This window comes from Suricata suricatta, chromosome 1 (assembly GCF_006229205.1).
Source record: "Suricata suricatta isolate VVHF042 chromosome 1, meerkat_22Aug2017_6uvM2_HiC, whole genome shotgun sequence".
NCBI classification, from domain to species: domain Eukaryota; kingdom Metazoa; phylum Chordata; class Mammalia; order Carnivora; family Herpestidae; genus Suricata; species Suricata suricatta.
The window spans coordinates 152,403,640-152,425,049 of record NC_043700.1 but is presented as its reverse complement, the minus strand read 5'-3'; the positions used below and the strand labels follow the sequence as shown (position 1 = coordinate 152,425,049).

The 21,410-nt window shown below is 42.3% G+C and overlaps 1 protein-coding gene across 2 annotated transcripts in view; it reads left to right on the top strand.

Moving 5' to 3' along the window:
- The window catches only part of KIT (KIT proto-oncogene, receptor tyrosine kinase), an 85,168-nt gene extending 65,540 nt beyond the window's left edge, over positions 1–19,628 (top strand). The window contains exons 8-21 of one of the 2 annotated variants that reach the window (XM_029945691.1): positions 2,516–2,630; positions 4,261–4,442; positions 5,899–6,005; positions 6,101–6,227; positions 6,512–6,616; positions 6,707–6,817; positions 8,055–8,205; positions 10,098–10,186; positions 10,673–10,800; positions 11,849–11,971; positions 15,428–15,539; positions 15,654–15,753; positions 16,121–16,226; positions 17,324–19,628. In XM_029945691.1, coding sequence (XP_029801551.1) covers positions 2,516–2,630; positions 4,261–4,442; positions 5,899–6,005; positions 6,101–6,227; positions 6,512–6,616; positions 6,707–6,817; positions 8,055–8,205; positions 10,098–10,186; positions 10,673–10,800; positions 11,849–11,971; positions 15,428–15,539; positions 15,654–15,753; positions 16,121–16,226; positions 17,324–17,455 — 1,688 coding nt within the window. In that variant the 3' untranslated portion in view covers positions 17,456–19,628. Of the gene's footprint in view, positions 1–2,515; positions 2,631–4,260; positions 4,455–5,898; positions 6,006–6,100; positions 6,228–6,511; positions 6,617–6,706; positions 6,818–8,054; positions 8,206–10,097; positions 10,187–10,672; positions 10,801–11,848; positions 11,972–15,427; positions 15,540–15,653; positions 15,754–16,120; positions 16,227–17,323 lie in introns of both variants that reach the window. The other variant, XM_029945690.1, reaches the window with a different exon arrangement.
- Positions 19,629–21,410: the final 1,782 nt, after the last annotated feature.

Here is a 21,410-nt window from a genome sequence, read left to right as displayed (position 1 = left end):
CTCCATGACCCAGGAATAACGATCGTTAGCATCTGAAGGTATCCTTGAAGGTTTTTTTTCCTACTGGATTCATATTTAACTCCATGGGAAGAATCTGTTGGGTGGCATTAGGAAGGATGGGTGATGAAAAGAATGTTGGTATGAAGTGATCTGTCTCAGGATCTCGATTCCCATCCAAGTCCTATCCAGTTACCGGCACCATCTCTCTGTAGGCCCTCCCCCATCATCTCATCTCTGCGCTAAAGAAAAATTCACACGAGCAGGTAGCTGTGTGGCTATCTTATGACCACTCTTGCAAAATAGTGGAAATGGTGCCCCCACACCAGAAAGTCACCATTCATTCGTCTCTTCTTCCGGGTCCCTTCTTGGGATTCTATCGAATTCCTCTGACTCTGACAAACTTGTCCTTTTGGAGGGGACCTAATCGTCCAAGCAGGTCCAACTCCACTCGAGTCAGAGGTTCTGCCCTTGAGTACATAGAGTCTGATGGAGGAGGCAGACCAGAATGTTGTATAAGAGTGGCAGATGCCCTAACATGCTGTGGGAACAGGACAGAGAGACCAACCAACTTGGCTTTGGAGAGTTGAGCATGGCTTGAAAAAGGAGACGACACTTGAATTGAGTCCAGAGAGACCTGCCTTATGGCGCCTGCCGTCTCCGGCAAATAGCATTCTCCGAAAGTTCCACTGTTTTTTTGTGTTCTGTCCTACTTTTCAGCCCAATCACACAGTTGCCCATGATAATTAAATGAGACTTGCCAGATGGATGCTTTAGCAAGACGATGGCTCGTCTTCTTGCTCTATTTGTGAAAGCTGGCATGGGATCCAAACTCTCAAGGATGCCCCTACCTTGAGATCGCTTTGGAGTGCCGCTCTTTTGGGTGTATTAGCCACATGGCCCACCTATCCACAGGGCCAGACTAAGCGTGGGTGGGTGTGCCATGAGTGGGTGTGCCATGCGTGCAGACACTCTGATCCCTGCCCGGCTGTTTTGCCTGCAAGAAGGTGAGGTGCTGAGAGATGGTTCTACAATGTTCCTTCCTTTGAGGAAATAAGCTCATAAGCTTCCGATCTGTCCGTCTTACCCTTGTCACCACATGTATGTTCCCTGTCAGTTGCACCATAATCGGTGTCAGATTCCCAGTGCATTGGGTTAAGAGCATACACATTGTCACATTATTCAAGCAATTTGTACATCACTGAAGAGACTGTTTAGAGTGGCAAATACAGTTAATTTAATCCTTGGCAAACTCGATGCACCAAGGAGGCTAGGTACTCTAAATCGAACACAATAACCGAATCATTAATAAGTTCATAACAAATAAATCTATTTCATTTCTGTGAATCATTCTTCCTACTTGGTGTGCTCTATCGCATGTAACTGTCAGAGCATTGCTACGAAATGGGCACTGTCTTTATCCCACGTGATGCACCAGGAGGCCTGATGGAAGACAGATTCCTGGTAAGTGTGGGCGCCTGTCTCCAGGCCTGGTCGCCACGCCTGCGGCCTCCCAGAGTTCTGTGCCTGGTGCTGTGCTAAGGATTCAGGGTGAACATCCCCATCCCCGCCGGCGGATCCTCACAGTCTAGCCTACTCACTCTCAAAGGGTTAGCAGCCTTCAAATGTATTTCCAGGAGAACAACTGAATGGAATAGGTTCATTTTCCTTTCCCTCTAGAAATAATCTCAAGAATTTGCAGTGTTTAGGGCGCTCTTGATTGAATACCAGTTGATTATTGTAGTTACCCAGAAATGTCAAATGAGAGCATTCCTGCTGACACAATTTACTTTTTCAGTGATTGTACACAGGCTCAGGTGTACGTATGAATAAAACTCTCGGGCTGGTTTCCTGTTACAATTTTCAGTCCATATTTTGCATTTGAAATAAAACTTTGGAGTTCAAAGCACATATTGTATTTTATTCTTATGTTTGGGTTTCTCTGTAAATAGGGTGACTCAGGTCTTTTATTTTCACCCATTCCCTTCTCTTCCCATCCCCAAAAGAGGACCTTGCTGAGATGGGCAGAGGGGTCTTCTTTTACTGTAACTCCTCTTCATTTCATCCATTCCAGTCCATGCCCTAACTTGCAGTTCCTGTAGCGGGATCAGAGATTTGAAATTCTCATGGCAAGAATCTTAAACAGGATTTCCACCTTCCCAATAGTTGGGAATCCTAAAGTTCAGACTAGAAGCGGTCTTCCAGATTTCCCCTCACTGGAAACAGGAGCCCTGCCAGGTGGTCCCAGGAACCCCACTTCAGCGACGACCCCCACCCCCGCCTCATCTGCAGTGTGGACAGTCCACGCCAGGGCTGGGCAGCTCTCACTGTGTAAGCCCTTCCTGGTCTGAGCCTCACCTCTGCCTCCCTCTCTGCTTCAGACTCTTCCCTGTGAATGTGTTTCCTCAGGTCCTCTTCAACCTCAAGAAAGTTCTAAGGATTTGAAAACAGTGGGGGGAGGAGGTCTTGGCGAGGTTTTCCAGCAGTCTGACGTACGACCATTTCTCTTTTCCTGCAGCGAAACCAGAAATCCTGACTCTTGAAAGTCTCGTGAATGGCATGCTCCACTGTGTGGTGGCTGGATTCCCGGAGCCCACAGTAGATTGGTATTTTTGTCCAGGAACCGAGCCGAGGTGAGGTGATTATTTTGGGTATTGCTTGACATGCGTAAGGGAAGGGCCGTAATTTAGCTGAATTTCAGATACGTTTTCAGATTTGTTTTTCGAAGCTTTGTTTATTTTTTTTCTATCCATGTGGCTTTTTAGGGGGAGATAATTGCTATATTTTTCGTGGGAGACATTAATTTTGTTTGCTGGAAAATGATTACTGAGCGACTTCTCTCTTTTGGTGGTTATCTTTTGGATTTCTCGTGCAATTTCTAGCCTGCAGGTAGATAAAGCAATTTTCCAGGACAGAGTAATTAGATTTCCATTCTATATACAGGAGGTAATGTGTGTGGGAAATGTGGCTGTAGTTATCATGAAAAAAATTGCCTCAGAAGTTAATTGCCAAGTTACCAAAAAGTAATGATCGTGCACTTACAACATACATATGGCATTTGTAAGTTGCGTGTTTTTAAAAGGTTTTCTCCTTGATTAGGTACCCAGCCCCTGAGCAGAGCACATCTGGCATTGTGTTTTCCTCTCCCTCCCAATCTGCACTTAAGCCTTAAATTGTCCTTTCACATTACCTGAAGATGAAAATGGGGTCAACATTGCTGTTTTTATCCATCAAATGCTATTTTGTGCTCAGGCTTTAAAAGCCCAGTGTAACATCACAATTGAATAGTCAGGATAATAATAGAAATTTTATTTTTCGCGGAATAGACCTTTTTATCACAAGTTGGAAGAGGATACGCAGGATTGTTGTTTTCAGCGGAGTTTTAGTGGAATGTTTTCTTTGGGGAACAATAAGTAGGGCTCGAGAACCCTGGAAATGCCCCGACGGTGACAGTGACCCCAGCAGTGACTGCTGTCTGTACAGCAAATGTTGCTGGAGCGCGGGCTGTATGCCAGACCCTGGTCTGGTGAGCAGAACACACCTGAGTCCCAGCTTTGTGTCTTTATATCTAATGGGTAGAGGTGAGCAAAGGATGAAATAAACAGCTACCATATGCGGGTGTTAAGTGCTAACGAGAATAATAAAACGAGGAAAGGGAAGAGAAAAGTATTGAGTGTATGGGGTCATCTGGGTCTAGCCCCTGACGGGCTTTGAAGTACAAGCCAATGGTGCAGCTTCCCTGCATGAAACCTGGAGCCACAGGGTCTTGGCCGCTGGGGATTTGGGGGCCGCCCTGTCTTCATCCTTGTAGATTTTAACTCTTCCTCCTCTAGGTTCCTCTTTTTCAACCCTCATGTACCATTCGACAGTTGCTTTATAAAGGTCTGCTGAGTGCCAACCATCTTCTTCCATTCGTTTCTAATCCTTTCAATAACTTTCCAAAATGGGTATTACCATCCTCATCTTCTAGCTATGGGAACTGAGTCCTGGAGAGCTTGAAGTATCTTGTCAATGCTAATAGGTGTTTGAATCAGGATTCGAACTCCTGTCTCACTCCCTGTTTCTTGTCCGACGTGCTGTTCTTGCTCACCACTCACTGCCCCAGGGAACCTAGTGCCCCCTCCGTCCTCTCACTCTTGGTTGTAAAAGGGAATTTCTGATCATTTCCTGCTAACTTAATTCAAAAAGTATGCCAACTCCATTGCGTTTGATTGATGGTGATCTATCTAGAGTAACTCTGGCTTGTTCTCTTCTTCCCTCTAGATGTCCCATTCCTGTTGGGCCACTGGATATGCAGCTCCAAAACGCCTCTGTATCGCCATCTGGGAAACTCATGGTTCAAAGTTCCATTGATTATAGTGCTTTCAAGCACAATGGCACAGTCGAGTGTAGGGCTTTTAACAATGTGGGCAAGACTTCTGCCTTTTTTAACTTTGCATTTAAAGGTAACAGCAAAGGTATATTTCTTTTTAATCCAATTTAAGGGGACATTTAGGCTCTGCCTGCCATATCAATCATGATTTTCAGTCCATTCCATCAGTGGCCATGTCATTTCTGGTAATTTCTACATTGTACCATGCCATCATCAAACTCACTAAGTTTCATTCCGTGCTGTTTGTTACTAACACGTATGAAGTGATTTTAACCGCACACATACATATGTACGCATATGTGCATGTATGTATGTGTGCATACACATGTGTGTGTGTGTATATAATGAGTTGCATATTTCCAATCCTTTCCATTAAAAGGGATCGAGAAAGAAAATAGGGGAGTATATTTACCTTACAGTCAAACATAACCAGAATTAGGGCAATTTAGAAATTTAAGTTCATTTAAAAGTTTAGTTATTAAAATTTTTTAATGTTTATTTATTTTTTGAAGGAGAGGGAGAGAGAGAGAGACAGAGTGTGAACTGGGGAGGGGCAGAGAGAGACGGAGACACAGAATCTGAAGCAGCCTCCAGGCGCTGAGCTATCCGCACAGAGCCCGACACGGGGCTTGAACTCACGAGCTATAAGATCATGACCTGAGCCGAAGTCAGACACTTAACCAACTGAGCCACCCAGGCGCCCCATAAAATTTTTAGTTACTTAAAATCACATGTTTCAATACATCGCCAGCCACTCTATCAGTCTCTGTATGACTGCCTTTTATATAGTCATGTCAGTGTGCTATTTCCTTAATGTCTGTAAAACTTGATTCATGAGTGACTACCTCTGCTAACATAAGTTAAATGATCCTTGTGGACAAATTGATGAATTGGTATGAAGTTAGAGGACAAAGAAACCAGGCGCCTACATTCTTAGGGCTTAGTTTTTGTTTTCTTGAGCTGGCAAAGATATGTGCCCAAAAGTGGTGTATTTTCAGTTTTTCAGTAATGAGGGGAAGAATCTTACATTGTTCTTCATCATAGATTTTTTTTCCCCTCAGACAGGCAATGAAAGAACATTTAAAGAATGTTTTCTTTAAAAAAAATGTTTTCTTGGTTGTAAAAGAAGTTCTTAATGTATAAAATTTGGGAAATACAGGGAAGCGTAAAGAAGAAAGTTTAAACCCTCCATAAAGGAAAATTCTTATAGTTGATCAAGGCAGGAATTTGGTTGAAGTACAAAACTCCTTCATATGTGTTTTTTTTTTAATTAACAAGTGGCATAAAATTATTCTCATGCTACAGAAATCTCAACCTCCACAGGAGCCTGGTATAAGTTGTTATTTTAAAAGTTTCCTTTGAATAACAAGAGTGAGATAATAAGTGAGGCAAGGCACAGAGAAGCCACGGCTTTGAATCCTGCCATGGGCTGTAAGATAGAAGATGGGTGAGTTTGGGGTTAGGTGTTTGTGTGGTGAAGGTCCGTCCCGGCTAATAGATTGTGATTCCATGCTCCCCTCTCATTGTAGAACAAATCCATCCCCACACCCTGTTCACACCTTTGCTGATCGGTTTTGTGATCGCGGCTGGTATGATGTGCATTATCGTGATGATACTTACCTACAAATATTTACAGGTAATCATTCGTTTGCTCTCTCCCCTAAGGACTGTAATGATTGAAACGTTTCATCATTAAAAGACAATTTATCTTTCCCTTTCTCCCCTGACCAGAAACCCATGTATGAAGTCCGGTGGAAGGTCGTTGAGGAGATAAACGGAAACAATTATGTTTACATAGACCCAACACAACTTCCTTATGATCACAAATGGGAGTTTCCCAGAAACAGGCTGAGTTTTGGTCAGTATGAAACAGGGGAATTCCCATGTAACCTCTTTGTGTACACAGTAACAATGACTTTAGGGAACCCCAATAACTTCCTTTGTTTTGTTGCACCTGAAACGGTGTTTTCTGTAAACGTCCCCACCTTTGATCGGTTTGGCATGCTGCGCATTATAGGGAAATGTCTCTAGACAGATTTGTCCTTAATTCTGTAACAGTGCCTTCATTGTTGACTTGGAGATGACACAGGTGGTCCTCTGGTTCCAACACCACCACGTACTGTCTTCTCTTCCTTTCTGCAGGGAAAACCTTGGGTGCCGGTGCCTTTGGGAAAGTGGTTGAGGCCACTGCGTATGGCCTGATTAAGTCGGATGCAGCCATGACTGTTGCTGTTAAGATGCTCAAACGTAAGTTTTTTTTCCTGCCGGCTGCTGCATGCCCTCAACATCAGCTTGCCAGATTTACCTTTTGCTAAAATAAGATCTCTCTCATTTTAGCAAGTGCCCATTTAACCGAGCGAGAAGCCCTCATGTCCGAGCTCAAAGTCCTGAGTTACCTCGGCAATCATATGAATATTGTGAATCTTCTTGGAGCATGCACCGTCGGAGGTAAAGCCATGACCAAATTACCTTTTATAATCTTTCACATTCTCAAAAGAGGGGAAATTTTCATATGGTTTCGACAATGCTCGATTACACCCTTCTTGCAAGATTTTTGCCCAGGTTGGTTCCTCTTGCTAGATGTCACAGCTCTGCCCCCAAAACTGTTCTTCAGAACGTGCATTTGAGTTTTATCATTATGGGTAGGATAGCCCAGGACGTACCCTAGTTACTGTCACATTATGTTGCATTGACATTGACCTCCTGAGTATCTTGAGAATGTCTCCTCTCGCCCAGAAAGCTTTTCATTGATCTTGCAGGCTTTATGCTTTGCTGGATCATTTGTAGTCACTAAAGGGTTAACATTCATTTACATATCATAATTAAAGATAGACTTTGAAGCCTACCAGTTCTCAAATAATGCACCAAATGAGCCAAACACTTCACTTTTGTAGAAAACTACATTTCCAATCTGAAGCAGTTCTGAAGGAGAGCCTTCCATCAAGGATTTCTGTGATGTTTCAAGAAAACATGTTGGTCTAAAGGACTGGAGATGGGTATAATGAGCTGTCTTCCTAAAGATGTACAGATTCGAGTTCAAGTTGAGGGCTTCTAAAATTTTGTAAAACAGCCCCCATAAATGCTGCGTCCACATCATGCATGGTTCATGAACATGTCTGCCCAAGTTAATTAGTTGCCTGTTGACTTCAGGGCTGCGGTTTTAGGCATAGTCGCAACACCGAAGACATCTTTGACCAGTAGCACTCAGAACACAGGTGATACCCCGTCATTTCAGGTTTTCGCCCACTTGCCAGTCTCCTATCAGCTGGCTGTTCTGTGCGGTTGGTTTTCCTATTATGCAGTTTGTGCTCTGCATCATTTCCATAATAACGATAGGAGAGGGCGTGGAGCCCCCTGCAAGCAGAAGTGAATCAAAGGATTCATGGAGGAAATTAGTTACAACATTGAAAGCGGTAACTCTTTGTAAAGCCAGCAGTCATGCCTGGTCCCAAGACTGACATCACTTAGAAAGTCAGGTAAAGGGGGCTTACTTGTTCAGTTTTACCCCACAGAATGCTGCTTTTTTTTTTTTTTTTTTTGCGCCAAGCAGGGTCAATAGATAGGATTGTATTGGTACTAAGTAGGCTTATCAAATGAACCTGAATGTTAATGGTCATGATCACTCCTGAGTATAATTATGGGGGCGGCATCTCTCTTTATTTAACCTTCTCTTATATGCCTGTAGGGCCTACCCTGGTCATTACTGAGTATTGTTGCTATGGTGATCTTTTGAATTTTTTGAGAAGAAAACGGGATTCATTTATTTGCTCAAAGCAAGAAGATCAAGCGGAAGTGGCACTTTATAAGAACCTTCTGCATTCAAAGGAGTCTTCCTGGTAAGGCTCATTTACATAAATAGCTGTTGACAGGCAGTTCGTGGGGTCAGAAGGGTTTGTAATCAAGGCCGATTGTTTAGGGAAAAAAAAATGAGATCCTTTGAGGCACAAAATCAGAATTATTAAGTCATTTGGATGTCCCCAGCAATTTAGAAAGTTCTAAATTTGTAAAGTCTTTGTAAAGACTTAAATAGTGTTAAACTTAGATTTACATTGATGTTTTAAAATGCATCTTTAGTTCTTTTCAAGGCATTAGTTCTGTTGGGTTGAATGAATTCTGTACCTGTTTTTCTTAGGGCTCTGTTCTCGTGTGTCATTTCATTCACCCTGTTGGGCTTGGTACCGTACCCATCTTTACAGGGAGACGCTGTTAATAGGGAAAACGCTAAAACCTGTCAAGTTGTCTCAGTAAATTTCTTGAAAACCTTTAACAGAGTGGCAAAGAGCTCTGAACATATCTCCGCATGTAGGTTTCTCACCATCTACCTCTGAATTATTTCTTTATACCTTGCCCTTTAAAAAAAAACTCATCATGCTATAAAAAGGCACAAAGACTAGCCATTTTTAAAAGTCCTATACCTTATTTTCATCTCTTTCATACTGAACATTGTTCTGAATTTGAATGTTGTGTAAGGAGCTTCAGATTCCTTTAAGGAGAATGAATGTGGTTTACAACCAAAATATGATTCTTCTCTGCCATGCCTTGCCTATTCTTTCCAAAGGTTGAGATCTGCCATTTACAAAGATTTCCTAGATTCACCGAGCCCAACAGAAATCCTACTCATCATGTGCAGTCCCTTATGCTTTATATTTCTGAAGTTGTTAGATTTCTCCTCTCCTTTTCATTCACTCTGCCCCCTACATTTGAGATGGCAAGACTTTGTCTTCTGAACTTAACTCCAGGGCCTCAAGAAGACATCAGCAAATATAATTGTAGGACAGTTAACCTCTTAAAAACCCTTTTCTGTACCTACCCTGGCTAAAGTTTTAAAACCTAGGTGAGGACTTTTTATTTTATTTCATTTTTAGCCCAATAAATTTGGGGCAGTGTCAAGTGGTAGTAAAATACAGTACAAACCACCTTTGGTTAGTTTCTCCAGCACATATGCTCTTTGTATAAATAAATGAGCCACTTTGCCTTATTTCTAAAAACCTTGGCCCCATATATATTTTTCAATTTTCTGAAATAATGGCCTAAATTGTTTAATTCGATATGGTGTTCTTTGTGCGTTGGGATCCCATATGGGGCTGGAACCACCACCATACTCTGAAGGAGATTGTTGTCACAGTATTTCTATGCTAATCAGAAGCAGGAAGTACTAGAAATCTTGAAGACTTTCCAGCCAAATGTTTCAGATTCAAGAGGTCCAGATGGTTCAGAAAATCATCCAAATTATTGGTGTTTATCTGAACTAAACTTGGTTTTTTTAAACCTTCTTCCATCAGTCGCTATATGTTAACGATCCCTGTCTTCCCCCCTGTAACACGTCTCAGAAGCTCTTGTTCTTTGTGTCTTTCTTGTCTCTTTCATCTGGTCTCTTGGGGCTAATTTAGAGAGTTTGAGGGAACAGGGAATAATGCCTTTGGCTTTCTGTTTCCCATTAAATCCCTGGTATCAAGAGATGGGAAATTTATAACCTGAGTCCCATCTACGACTGAAGGCAAAAAAGGCCATCTCGTTCCTGGCGATTGGACCCTGATGTTGAATATTAAAACCTCCTATCTTATGAACAAGATTTTCTTCATTCAAACTTGGCAGGACTTTCTTTGAACAAAATTAGCCTGTTCTGTAAAACAGGGAATGCGGAGATAGAGCCTGCCCCATGGGTACTCGCTTTGTTTTCCATTTTGTTCAGTCATGATTTGATGGATGGGTATTTCCTCTCTCCCAGCGACAGTACTAATGAATATATGGACATGAAACCCGGCGTTTCTTATGTTGTGCCAACCAAGGCAGACAAAAGGAGATCTGCGAGAATAGGTGGGTGCCTATTCCGTTTACAGAGGATTTCTCATCCTGCTACGAAATAGAAGACCACGCCCCATAGTGACTGGTTCTCCTTTATATATGGTAGCATCCAATGGCAGTGCCAATGTTGGATGGCAGTTAAGGGTTCCAAGTGGGTATTGGTTCAGAGCATTTGTTACTGTGTATGAGCATCTTACTGCCTGTATGAAAATATATGTGTATCAAATATGTGCTATGCATATCAAAATACATCAGATATATATTTTACATATCAAAAATGTGAGACTTGTGTAGTAATCCACCATCCTTCTCCCCTGAGGCCCCAGTGAGTATGAACTTTGTGCTTGAGCACTTAGCCTTTCCTCAGCACTGGTGAGGTGACCGGCCTGCACGGTCATATCAGTCCCTTCATTACCAGCCTTTGGTATCCTTGCTGTCACTGTCCTCTGTTTTCCTTGCTTTGAGATCTAATTGCTAAGAAAGTCCTCCTCCTAACAGGCTCATACATAGAAAGAGATGTGACTCCCGCCATCATGGAGGACGACGAGTTGGCTCTCGACCTGGAGGACTTGCTCAGCTTCTCCTACCAGGTGGCCAAGGGCATGGCATTCCTCGCCTCGAAGAACGTGAGTGGGCGTGGGTCCCGGGAGGGACCTCCCACACTACCACCTGCCCCCCCAGCCCCAACCCCACGGAGCATTTTGGAGCCATAGTTAGAATGCACAGTGCCATTTTGAAGTGCAGGAACCAAAAACAGAGGGAATTTAGTTTCCTCATGTTCCAACTGCTGTCTTTTTGGAATTCCTGTTCTCATTTATGAGCTTTAAAGTGCAAGCCTGTCTAAATGAGCTTTCTATGAATATTTTTTTTAATGCAGTGAATTCATTTAAAACCTTTGGCTTTTAGGATATAGGAGCTGCTCTTAGAAAATAGAATGAATTCATCAGCAAAAGGAAGGGGTACCTCATGCAGTTGCAATGCTGTGCTTTATTGAAGTTAGACCTCAAATATTGTATGGTTTATGAAGTGTGGAGGAATAAGGAGTCAGAGAGAATGATAAGCATTTGAGGAAAATACGGGAATGGGAAGAGAATGGTAGAATCAAAACAAGGAGCAGAGTCTCTGGAAGCGGGAGAGAGGTACCCCAGCATAGGGGACTGGCAGCCTAGGAGGAGGTGACAGACCCTACCCGTAAGTGTCATTGGTGACATTTCCAAACAATTACCAAACTAAAGAGGATGCAGGATGGCTGAAATAAAGAGCCTCTTCCCTGTGTCCTTGGGAGACATCAAATTGAAGTTGCAAAGACATTTTAGAAACTCTATAAAAGGACATAGAAGAAGCGTGCAAAATGAGTTTTCAGTTTAAAAAGTATGATATGACTATTTATAATGTATTTTCCTATGAATGAAAGCAGTCCTAAGAAGAAAAAAAAGTTTATTCAAGTTGGTTTTGAAAGCGATTATAGTAATTAAGGTCCTAACGATGTGAAATGCACATCATTCAAAGCGTAATTTAGATGTTTATTTTTGGTGCACCAAATAGTTTCAGTGCAAAGCCAAGTTGCCGGACCTGTGTGACAAAATAGCATCCTAATGTTGCACGTAGTTTTCATTCTTGAAGAGTTTAAAATAAATGTAAATGGTTTTCTTTTCTCTCCCGCTCTCCTAATAGTGTATTCACAGAGACTTGGCTGCTAGAAATATCCTCCTTACTCATGGTCGAATCACAAAGATTTGTGATTTTGGTCTAGCCAGAGACATCAGGAATGATTCTAATTACGTGGTCAAAGGAAATGTGAGTACCCGCTCTCTGCTTGACAGTCCAATGAAGGATGTTAGTTTCACGTTTTTCTAAGAATTGGCTTTTTTGTGAGTTTCCTAATGCAAATCCTACCTTTATGATAGCATGCATTTTAGCAGTCAAATTAAGTGTCCTTCAGCAAAATTTGCATGGTATGCTGAACATTACTACAACTAACATTCCGATAATAGAATTCCTAATTCTAATTGTGTAATTATGGGGCATGTGAAGGAAACAGAAATAGCCTTAATTTTCATTATAGCCTGAGAATAGCAATGAACTCTGTTTTGTTCAAGTGAAACAAATGTGGGCCTGAAGGTCACAGCAGGGAGATTTTATCCGGAGATTGACATGCTATATGAAAAAGATTAAAATCTAAGGTTATGTTCAGAATTAGGTATGTAGAATGTTGGACTTAATAATCAATAGAGAGCATATTAAAATAGGTTCATAAGTAATAATGGGCTTATGGAACATAGTGATTTTATTTCAGAGTGCTTTATTTCATTGCCAGTATTCGTTGTATCCTTAGAACAACCCCCTGGTGTTAGAATGCAATGTCTTCACTCTTTCAGCCTTGGAGAAACTAAAACTCAGTATATTTTATATATTTTAGTAATAAACCTCACTCGTTCTGAGATGACACAGGTCAGTTAAAGGGCGAATCCAGAGATCGTGGTCTACAAAGCAGCATCCCATTAGTATGGAAACCATATCATGCCATATATATTCTACATCCGTTTCCTAGGCCTGTTTCCCCAGTCCAGATTTATTCCTGGTGGCAGCTGTGTGTGTGCCTTAAGATAATGTAATATCTTCTCCTTCATCACTGTGGCATCTCAATGGGTAGGCTGTACCTGACTTGATTTTGTAGAAGTGTTGCTGGCTTTACTTCCTGCTCAAAGCGTATATTTCTAATAAATCTCTTCTGAGACTGGATTTCATCATTACAAGGGTTAATGAAACCAAGTTCTCTGCACCCCAGTGCATGCACTACTGGAAGAAAGGGTGACAGGTAGTTTCTTATCCAGACCTTGGGATATTGACCGAAGAGCAAGAGGAGGAAGGTGGCAGGTTCTGGACCTGCTCTTGTTGAGTTCGAATCTGGTTCCATCACTTAATGGCTGTGTGATGTTTGGCAAGAATTACCCAGTGCCTCTCAACCTTGCTTCTTTTTCTCTTCTTGGGAAAAAATACTGTCACCTGACTCATCAAGTTCTTGAGAGGATTCAATGAGTTAATCTATGTGAAGTGCTTAGAACTTTACAGAGTTCAGGTGCATTACAGCCAATAAGCCCATGGCACTGGTTCTTTTGACTGTTCTTTATAGGTGTCTTATTTGGGATATAAATAATCATGACAGTGGTTATGCAGCAGCTTCTTAATAGCTTGTGATTGGTCAGTGACCTGTAATGAACAAGGATGGGCTAGGTCCCACCAGGCTTCTAGATGGTGGGCTCCAGCTCAAGTCTATTGCACAAACCAATTACAGGTCTCTCTTCACCAGGCTCCTGGGCAAGGAGAATATATGGGACACATTAAAAGCAGGGAAACTCACACAACATGTTACTGCCTCAGATTTGCTACATGATAGTCATGTGACATCGCCCTGTGTCAGCTTCTCAGAACCTTCTTCCATTCCTCATAGGTTCTTAGTCATTATTCTGCTGGTGAAACCAGTAGATGCCTTGTCAGAATGTTGTCTTAAATGCATCAAATAAGATATATAGGATTACCAAGAAAAGCAGTTCGATTGGAGTATAGTTATCCAAATACTAAAAAGGATACTTTTTGACATCAATATGTATGTTTCTTTGTTACACGGAATAACCTGTTCTATCCGTGGGTCTAAAAATTGATTTCAAAGTGGTGATGAATGTAAACACTAGTCATGATGGAGGTGTCTGCGGTTACTGTTGGTGATGAAGCCACAGGACCTGCTGACATTACTTTATTGCTTTCTTTCAGAACTTAAGGAAATGCTAAACTTATTTTAGAAGTTAGTGAAAACAAGAATGTATGGCATTTTTTTCCCCCTTCCAAGTCCACAGGCTTTTGAGTTCAGGACACCTTTGATCTCAGGTTAAAGCTCCTTGTAGGAACTTTGGCATAAAATCTAGGAGGGGATACTAGAAGATTTCTGACCTCCCCTCTCTTCCCTTCCCATCTCCTTCTCTCTTTTTTTCTTCCTCCTTTCCTTCTTTCTTCCTTTTTCTTTCCTTTTTCTCTCCCTTCCCTTCCCTTTTTCTTTCCCTCCCCTCCCCTCATTCCTGTAGGCTAAAATATCTTTAGCACTGGGGAAAAAAAAACATTTTCCCAGTTTCAATCCTAAATGGATTAAGAGAAGGATTGATATAGCTTTTTATGGTAGCTTAAGATCCAGGAATCCAGAATGTCTGTAAGAGGAATGGTCCCAGCAAGTTTGGCTCAATTTTAGCGGTGAGAGTTCAGGATGTGAAGTTCAGCTACTGAATGTAAAGCCCAGTCTGCCACTCGCCACCTTGGGATGGTCCCGGTCACCATGAGCCACGCCTGTTTATTGTGTGCTCACTTGTGTTTAGAGACTAGTCAGTCAGCAGTACTATGTTAAGCACTTTTGCCTACATGATCTCATTTAACCCACTGAACAACTCATGAAATTTGAAGTATTATTTTTGCATTATAGAAGAACATATTGAGGCAAACAGATACTTGTGACCTTTTTAGTATATCTGTAGAAGATTTTGGGTTTCACATGATAGAAAACCCAAAAGAAAAGTAAAAAGTATAGTGGAGGTTCTGTGAAACACTCAGGACCAAATCCTTCTACCCTTTCATTTTCTTACCGTATCTGGTGTGCAGCCCGCCTGTTCTTGGCCCAAGGTGGCCCCTGGATAGCCAGCCACCACAGTCAGAAGGCAGGGAGGAGGAGGGATGAGAGGGAAAAGAGCAAAGGCACCTGCCAGTCATGTTTTAGGGTTTTCCTATAGCTCCCATATCATACTTACAGCGTAGTGTCCAGACTTGAGTCACGTGGCTACACCACGCTGCAAAGGAGCTGGAAGTGTAGTTTTTATTGTGGGAGGCCATGTTTCTCTTATCAAGGAAAAAAGGGAAAACGTATGTAGTGGTAACTAACAAACCTCTGTTACTCAAGGCCAATGGTGGAGGCAGGCTTTGAACCCATGTGTCTGCCTCTGACGTCTGGGCTCTTAACCACCATAGTGTATTAACTCACAGTCCCCATTTTCAAGATAGGGATAGGAGCATGTGAGCCACCAATTTCTGAGGTAGTAGGAGTCCTCTGCGGTCCTGCGCAAAGGCTTTGTGGGAGGACAGGCAGTCAGCTTCTCACCCTCAACCCCTCCACGGGGGCAGTGGCTACAGGGATATTTTCTATTCTTTTTTTTTTTTTTTTTTTTTTTAAGCTTCTTAATGAACATCGCCGGATCTATTGTGCTTCCGTTACAGGCTCGGCTACCTGTGAAGTGGATGGCACCCGAAAGCATTTTCAACTGTGTGTACACATTTGAAAGTGATGTCTGGTCCTATGGGATTTTTCTGTGGGAGCTGTTCTCTTTAGGTAAAATGCCTTGCCAAAGATACCTTCATTAGACTCAGAGCATCTTCTTTAACATTTTCCCAATGTCCTGCTTGCTCGTTATTAACACTCATGTGCAAACCATTTGTGCCCCAGGAAGCAGCCCCTACCCTGGAATGCCGGTCGATTCTAAGTTCTACAAGATGATCAAGGAAGGGTTCCGAATGCTCAGCCCTGAGCACGCACCTGCTGAAATGTAAGGGCCGACACGTTTTCCTTCAGATAGTGCTTCCCCTTTTATTTTCCGTTATGAAGACAGAAACCCAGATGTTAAGGGTTTTCACTACTATGGTTTGAAATGTCGTGTCACCTGGTTCCTTTTTTATGGCGTCTGAATCAAATGTGATTTTTGTAACCTATTTCCACGATCTCTTGTCACCAAATATGTGGAAGGTTTCAGCCGCCTTTCATATATACAGTGCTTTATTTCATCACACACGTGCCATTCAGTATGTCCAGTTGCATGGCCCTGGAATAATTTTGAGATTGTCACGTGGCCTACACCGTGAGAAGCCAGGTTAATGGCACTGGGGGGTGATGGGAAATGGCTTTCTGTTTTGCAGGTATGACATAATGAAGACTTGCTGGGATGCTGATCCCCTGAAAAGGCCAACATTCAAGCAGATCGTGCAGCTTATTGAGAAGCAGATTTCAAATAGCACCAATCATGTGAGTGCCCTCTGGCCGGGCATAGACCCCCCTCCTTTCTCTTGGGTCCAGATGCACCCTCTGAGGCTCTGGGGGCGAAGACCGTTACCCATCCCTTCTCTCCTTGGCTTAGGTGGCAAACTGGGCTTTGGGTAGGCACGTAAGGCAATGGATACAGGTTCTTTCTGCCCGGCCCCCCTTTCTGAGCTTACAGACATGAGATGAGGAGGAAAAACAGTGGAGGTTTTTGCAGGCAGAAATACGGAAGCAGACGCCTCCGTAAGGATTTGCCGTGTTTCCTCCCCACCTCAAGTGCTGGTCATGGGGTCGGCGCGTTCTCTGTGTCATGTGCCATGGCCATTCAGCCTTTGGACTGTTGGGGTAATGTGAACTAGAATGAAAGCATAGAAAAGATAGCTTGTTACTGCAGTGAAATAAGCCTTCTGCTCAAACAAGCATAGCCAGAAAATGGTAGCTAGCTGTCATGCCCACAAGCCATATAGAATGAAGAGCTGTTTGAAGTGGAGAGATCCCTCCCAGTGATTTGGGGAGGGGGGAATTCAAAACTCAAATCCCTTATTTCTTCTCCTGCTCTTAAGGAAGAATTTGCAATCCTTACTGTAACTCAGATTTATTTAAGCTGCTCTTTTTGATGGATTGTGTGCTCAGAGTTACCTTTTCTAAGAGTATGCCACTGATATTTTGGGGTTAAAGCTTGCTCTTCTGGGTGCCCAAGCATGTTTCAAATATAACAGCATTTCCCAGCCTTGGAAGGGCCACCAGTTTCCCAGCAAATGATGTCAGCCATTGGGTTAATCATTGGCCACAGAAGTTTCTAAACTTTTCTTTTAATAGGTTAGATAATACTTGTTCCCAGATGTGTGCTAGCACATTGTTCGCCGGCACTTTTTATGTATCAGACCTGAGGGGAGATGCTGGATAAACAAAGCTTAGGTTTCCTTTGGTCAATGTGATTGGGGTTTTGGCCGTGAAAGTCTTGTAAATCTCCCTTTAAAAGGCTTTTCAGTTATTTGCGATTCAGACACTGCAAATGTGCCCCTTTGTTGCTGTGTTCGAGGTGAGGACTAGCATATCAACGGTGGACTTGTTCTCCCCAGATTTATTCCAACCTCGCAAACTGCAGCCCGAACCGGGAGCGCCCCACGGCGGTGGACCACTGTGTGCGGATCAACTCTGTGGGCAGCAGCACGTCCTCCACGCAACCTCTGCTGGTGCACGAGGATGCCTGAAGCCCGACGAGGGCCGGGGTCTCCCCAGCAAGAACAAGCCCTTTTCTTTTGGTTTCTATACTGGTTATTTCTTTCAACTCGCGTCCCGTGCCAGGGTAGAGGACACCCCGCTGTAATCCCATCTTTATAAGCACACTTTAGTGGCCAGTGATTTGTGTCATCAGCCACCACACTGTCGTGAGGGTTCCAACTGCATATACTCCCAATAGCAAGGCAGCCCCCATTAACGGGGAAAACAAAATACTGACTTGGAGCAAGGGAGGGTGGGACGGGCCAGACACCCCTGGTCCTTTCCAAGGCTTCTCCAATTTCTGTTTGAAGAGCATAGTTGATAGTTTATTTGAATAAGTGGCAGTAGTCGCCTTCGGGCCTCGTGACCATCCACGATGATATGATGATGCGGCACGATTCGAAGCTGAAACCTGATCTCTTGATGTGGAAAATGGAATGTTATTAGAACAAAGGGCAGAAGTCTATGAATATCAGGGCTCAAGAAATCTAGGATTTCATGTGGGGAATGAGACATAGGCCATGGAAAAATGCTCCCCAAGCAGGAATAAAGAGTTCGCCACTGGGCATCAGCCTCTGTACTACTGACCTGGTCTGTAAATAGGGTTTGCTCTTAGGGCGCCGAATTGGAGAGAAGGCCTCCCCAACCAGCATTTGTATATACTCATCTATAAACTGTACATTTTCATATATTTGAGGGGAGAAAACCCACAAGAAGTAGTTTCTGGATATGACCCTGGCTCAAGTCTGCTGTGTGTAGAAATAGATTAAGAAAGAGCCAGACAAGTTTGAAGGAAACCGTGCTTTTTTTCTTTCTTTTTTTTTTTTTAAAGGAAAAAACCATGATTGCCAAGCACAATCTTAACAGAAATCTCCTTTTGTAGCCTATGAACTTGCTCTCCAGATTCTCCAGAACAAGTCTACCAGCTTCAGAGTGGCATTGTGCTCAATGGATTGGATGCCATTTGAGAAAGTGACTGATTTACTGCATGGCTCCCTCGGGAGTGACAAAACCGTGCTGTTTTAGTTTGGATCCTTCTGTAGCCAGAAATTATATTTAGATTCAGCCTCCTCTGCGGGCGTATCCTGGACACCGGGCCAGTACCTATATTAGTGTGTATGTGTGTGCGTGTGTGTATGCTTATAGACAAATATTTTGGGGGGTATTCTTGCCTTGAGCCCAAGACGGTCCTTCAACACTCAAGAAGTAGCTTGGCCTTCATCATCAGTACTGCCCTTGTTTCTCTTCACCCAGCTGACTAGAGAGCTTCCAGAAAGCTTACAAAGCAGCCATATAGGAAGCAGAGTGCTTAAGTACTTATTTATTTGCAATCCACCTCCACTTAAAGCACTCTGTTGTTTGTATACTCAACATACTGTATCTGTTCCTTAGACGTAAGGCTACTCTCCCGCTGAAGCATATTTAAATTTTACCCTTTGGGCTGTAGCCTGGATATTATTCTTAGAGTTGACATTTTTTTTTTTTTAACTCACCGCCCAACTGCCAGAGGTCCCTGTGTATGCGGCCATGTTTGTATGTAGTCTCGCGAGATTCAGGTATGCCGCCTTCACCGTTCCCCCTCCTGGGTCCCTTAGACTACATTTAGAGAATTGTGGTCGTTTAGCTGGAAGTAACCATTTGCACTGGAGTTCTATACTCTCGCACCTTTCCAAAGGTAACAGGTTTTGGGGTTTTGTTATCACATAAGAGATTGTAGCTGTTTGCCATACTTTGTCGGAAAATTTCCTTTGTGTTTCTGTTGACCTTGATCATAGTAAGAAACGTGGGTGTTCATTGTGAGTGTCTAGGTACTTTAGGGGCACTTCACTGAGAGTTTTGTCTTGGATATTCTTGAAAGTTTATATTTTTATAGTTGTTTTTTTTTTTACATCAGATGTTTCTTTGCAGTGGCTTAATGTTTGAAATTATTTTATGGCTTTTTTTTGTAAATATTGAAATGTAGCAATAATGTCTTTTGAATAATTCCCAAGCCCATGAGTCCTTGAAAGTATTTTTTATATATACAGTAACTTTATGTGTAAATATGTACGCGGTGCAAGTTTAAAGGACGTGGATGTTTCATGTTTTTTTTTTTTTTTGCTGGTGTATTGTCCAACTATTGACAGTTCTTGAAGAATTCTAATAAAAATGTACATATATAAATCAAGTGGAATTTTTTTTATTATGTTTTCAAGCTTCGTGAAACCCAACTTCAAAGTGGTAAAGGGCATTTAGCCTGATGTTAGAAAGCTTGTACCTGGGGGCACCTGGGTGGCCCAGTCGGTTAAGCATCCAACTCTTGATTTCGGTTCAGGTCATGATCTCATGGTTCATGGGATTAAGACCCACGCTGGGCTCAGTGATTCTTTCTTTCCCTCTCTCTCTGCCCCTCCCTCATGCTCATCTCTCTCTCTCTCAAAATAAACATTTAAAAAAAAGTTTGTACCTAGTATGCTTAAGATGCAAGCAAGACTATCAGATCACTGGGATTTATATACTTGAAGATTTAGCAGACACTTATTAAGAATTTAGTATGTGCTATATTTTCTCATTTTTATAACCCAAAGTCTCCCTTTCCTTTTTTTAAATTTTTATTTATATTTTAATTTACATCCAAGGTAGCATATTGTACAATCATGATTTCAGAAGTAGATTCCAGTGCATATAACACCCTGTGCTCATCCCAACAAGTGTCCTCCTTAATGTCTCTTGCCCATTTAGCCCATCTCCTCTCTCATAATCCCTCCAGCAACCCTCGGTTTGTTTTCTGTATTTAAGAGTCATGTTTTGTCCCCCTCCTGTTTTTATATTATTTTTGCTTCCCTTCCCTTATGATCATCTGTTTTGTATCTTAAATTCCACATATGAGTGAAGTCCTATGATATTTGTCTTTCTCTAATTCCACTTAGCACAATACCCTCTAGTTCCATCCATGTAGTTGCAAATGGCAAGATTTTATTCGTTTTGATTGCCAAGTAATACTCCATTGTATATATGTACCACATCTTCTTTATCGATTCATCTATCAATGGTCATTTGGGCTCTTACCATAGTTTGGTTATTGTCAGTAGTGCTGCTACCAAATGCACTACTAGGTATATATCTAAAGAATACAGCTGTGCTGTTTCAAAGGGGTTCCTGTACCCCAAGGTCTCCATTTAAAGAAAAGTATGGAAACATTTTGAGAATACTCCACATTGCTACAATTATGATTAGGTTTATTTGTGTGAAATGACCAATTTTGTGGGCAAAATGATGGCTAACCAGCAATTTCATGTGGTCCACTTTAATATAACTGGTGTGTTTCCTTCTAAAAGAGATTGCCTAAAAATTAACATGAACTGTAAAGTAATTCACAAGGTTGACATGAGACATCCCAAGAAATTGTTGGCTTGGATTTTGAAGAGAGGTTAGTCCATTGTGTGATGTTCATTCTCTACCTTCAACCTTATTCTCACTTGCTTCTGGAACATTCAGTTCTGTCACTTGCTTGGAGAGAGGTGATTTGTGCCACATGGTTGGGCACTGTCTTGTGGCCAGAGCATCTTTTGTGATCAGAAAGTTCCGTCTAGAACCTGCACAGACCCGAGAGTCCTCCCAGCCTAAGACAGAGAACAATCCTGAACCACGTGATCCTACTAAAAAATGGGTTAGGCGCATAATACATCAGTTTTTATTTTCTCTATTGACATGGCATCTATAACTACAGTAGAAGCTCCATAAAGGAAAGGGAAGAGGGGTGAAAGGTGACTTGTGATGAAGAGGAATCCTCTTAAAATCAGAAGGGAATTGTGTGGCCAGGGCACATCAATAGTCCATGAAATATGGGCCCATATTTCTGTCCAGCATTTTCCATTATTGTAGTACAGACAGGAATGAAAGGTAGTTGACCACAAAACAAAGAAGTCCTTTCTTAATGTTTTTTCATGTGTGTGAAATCTTGAG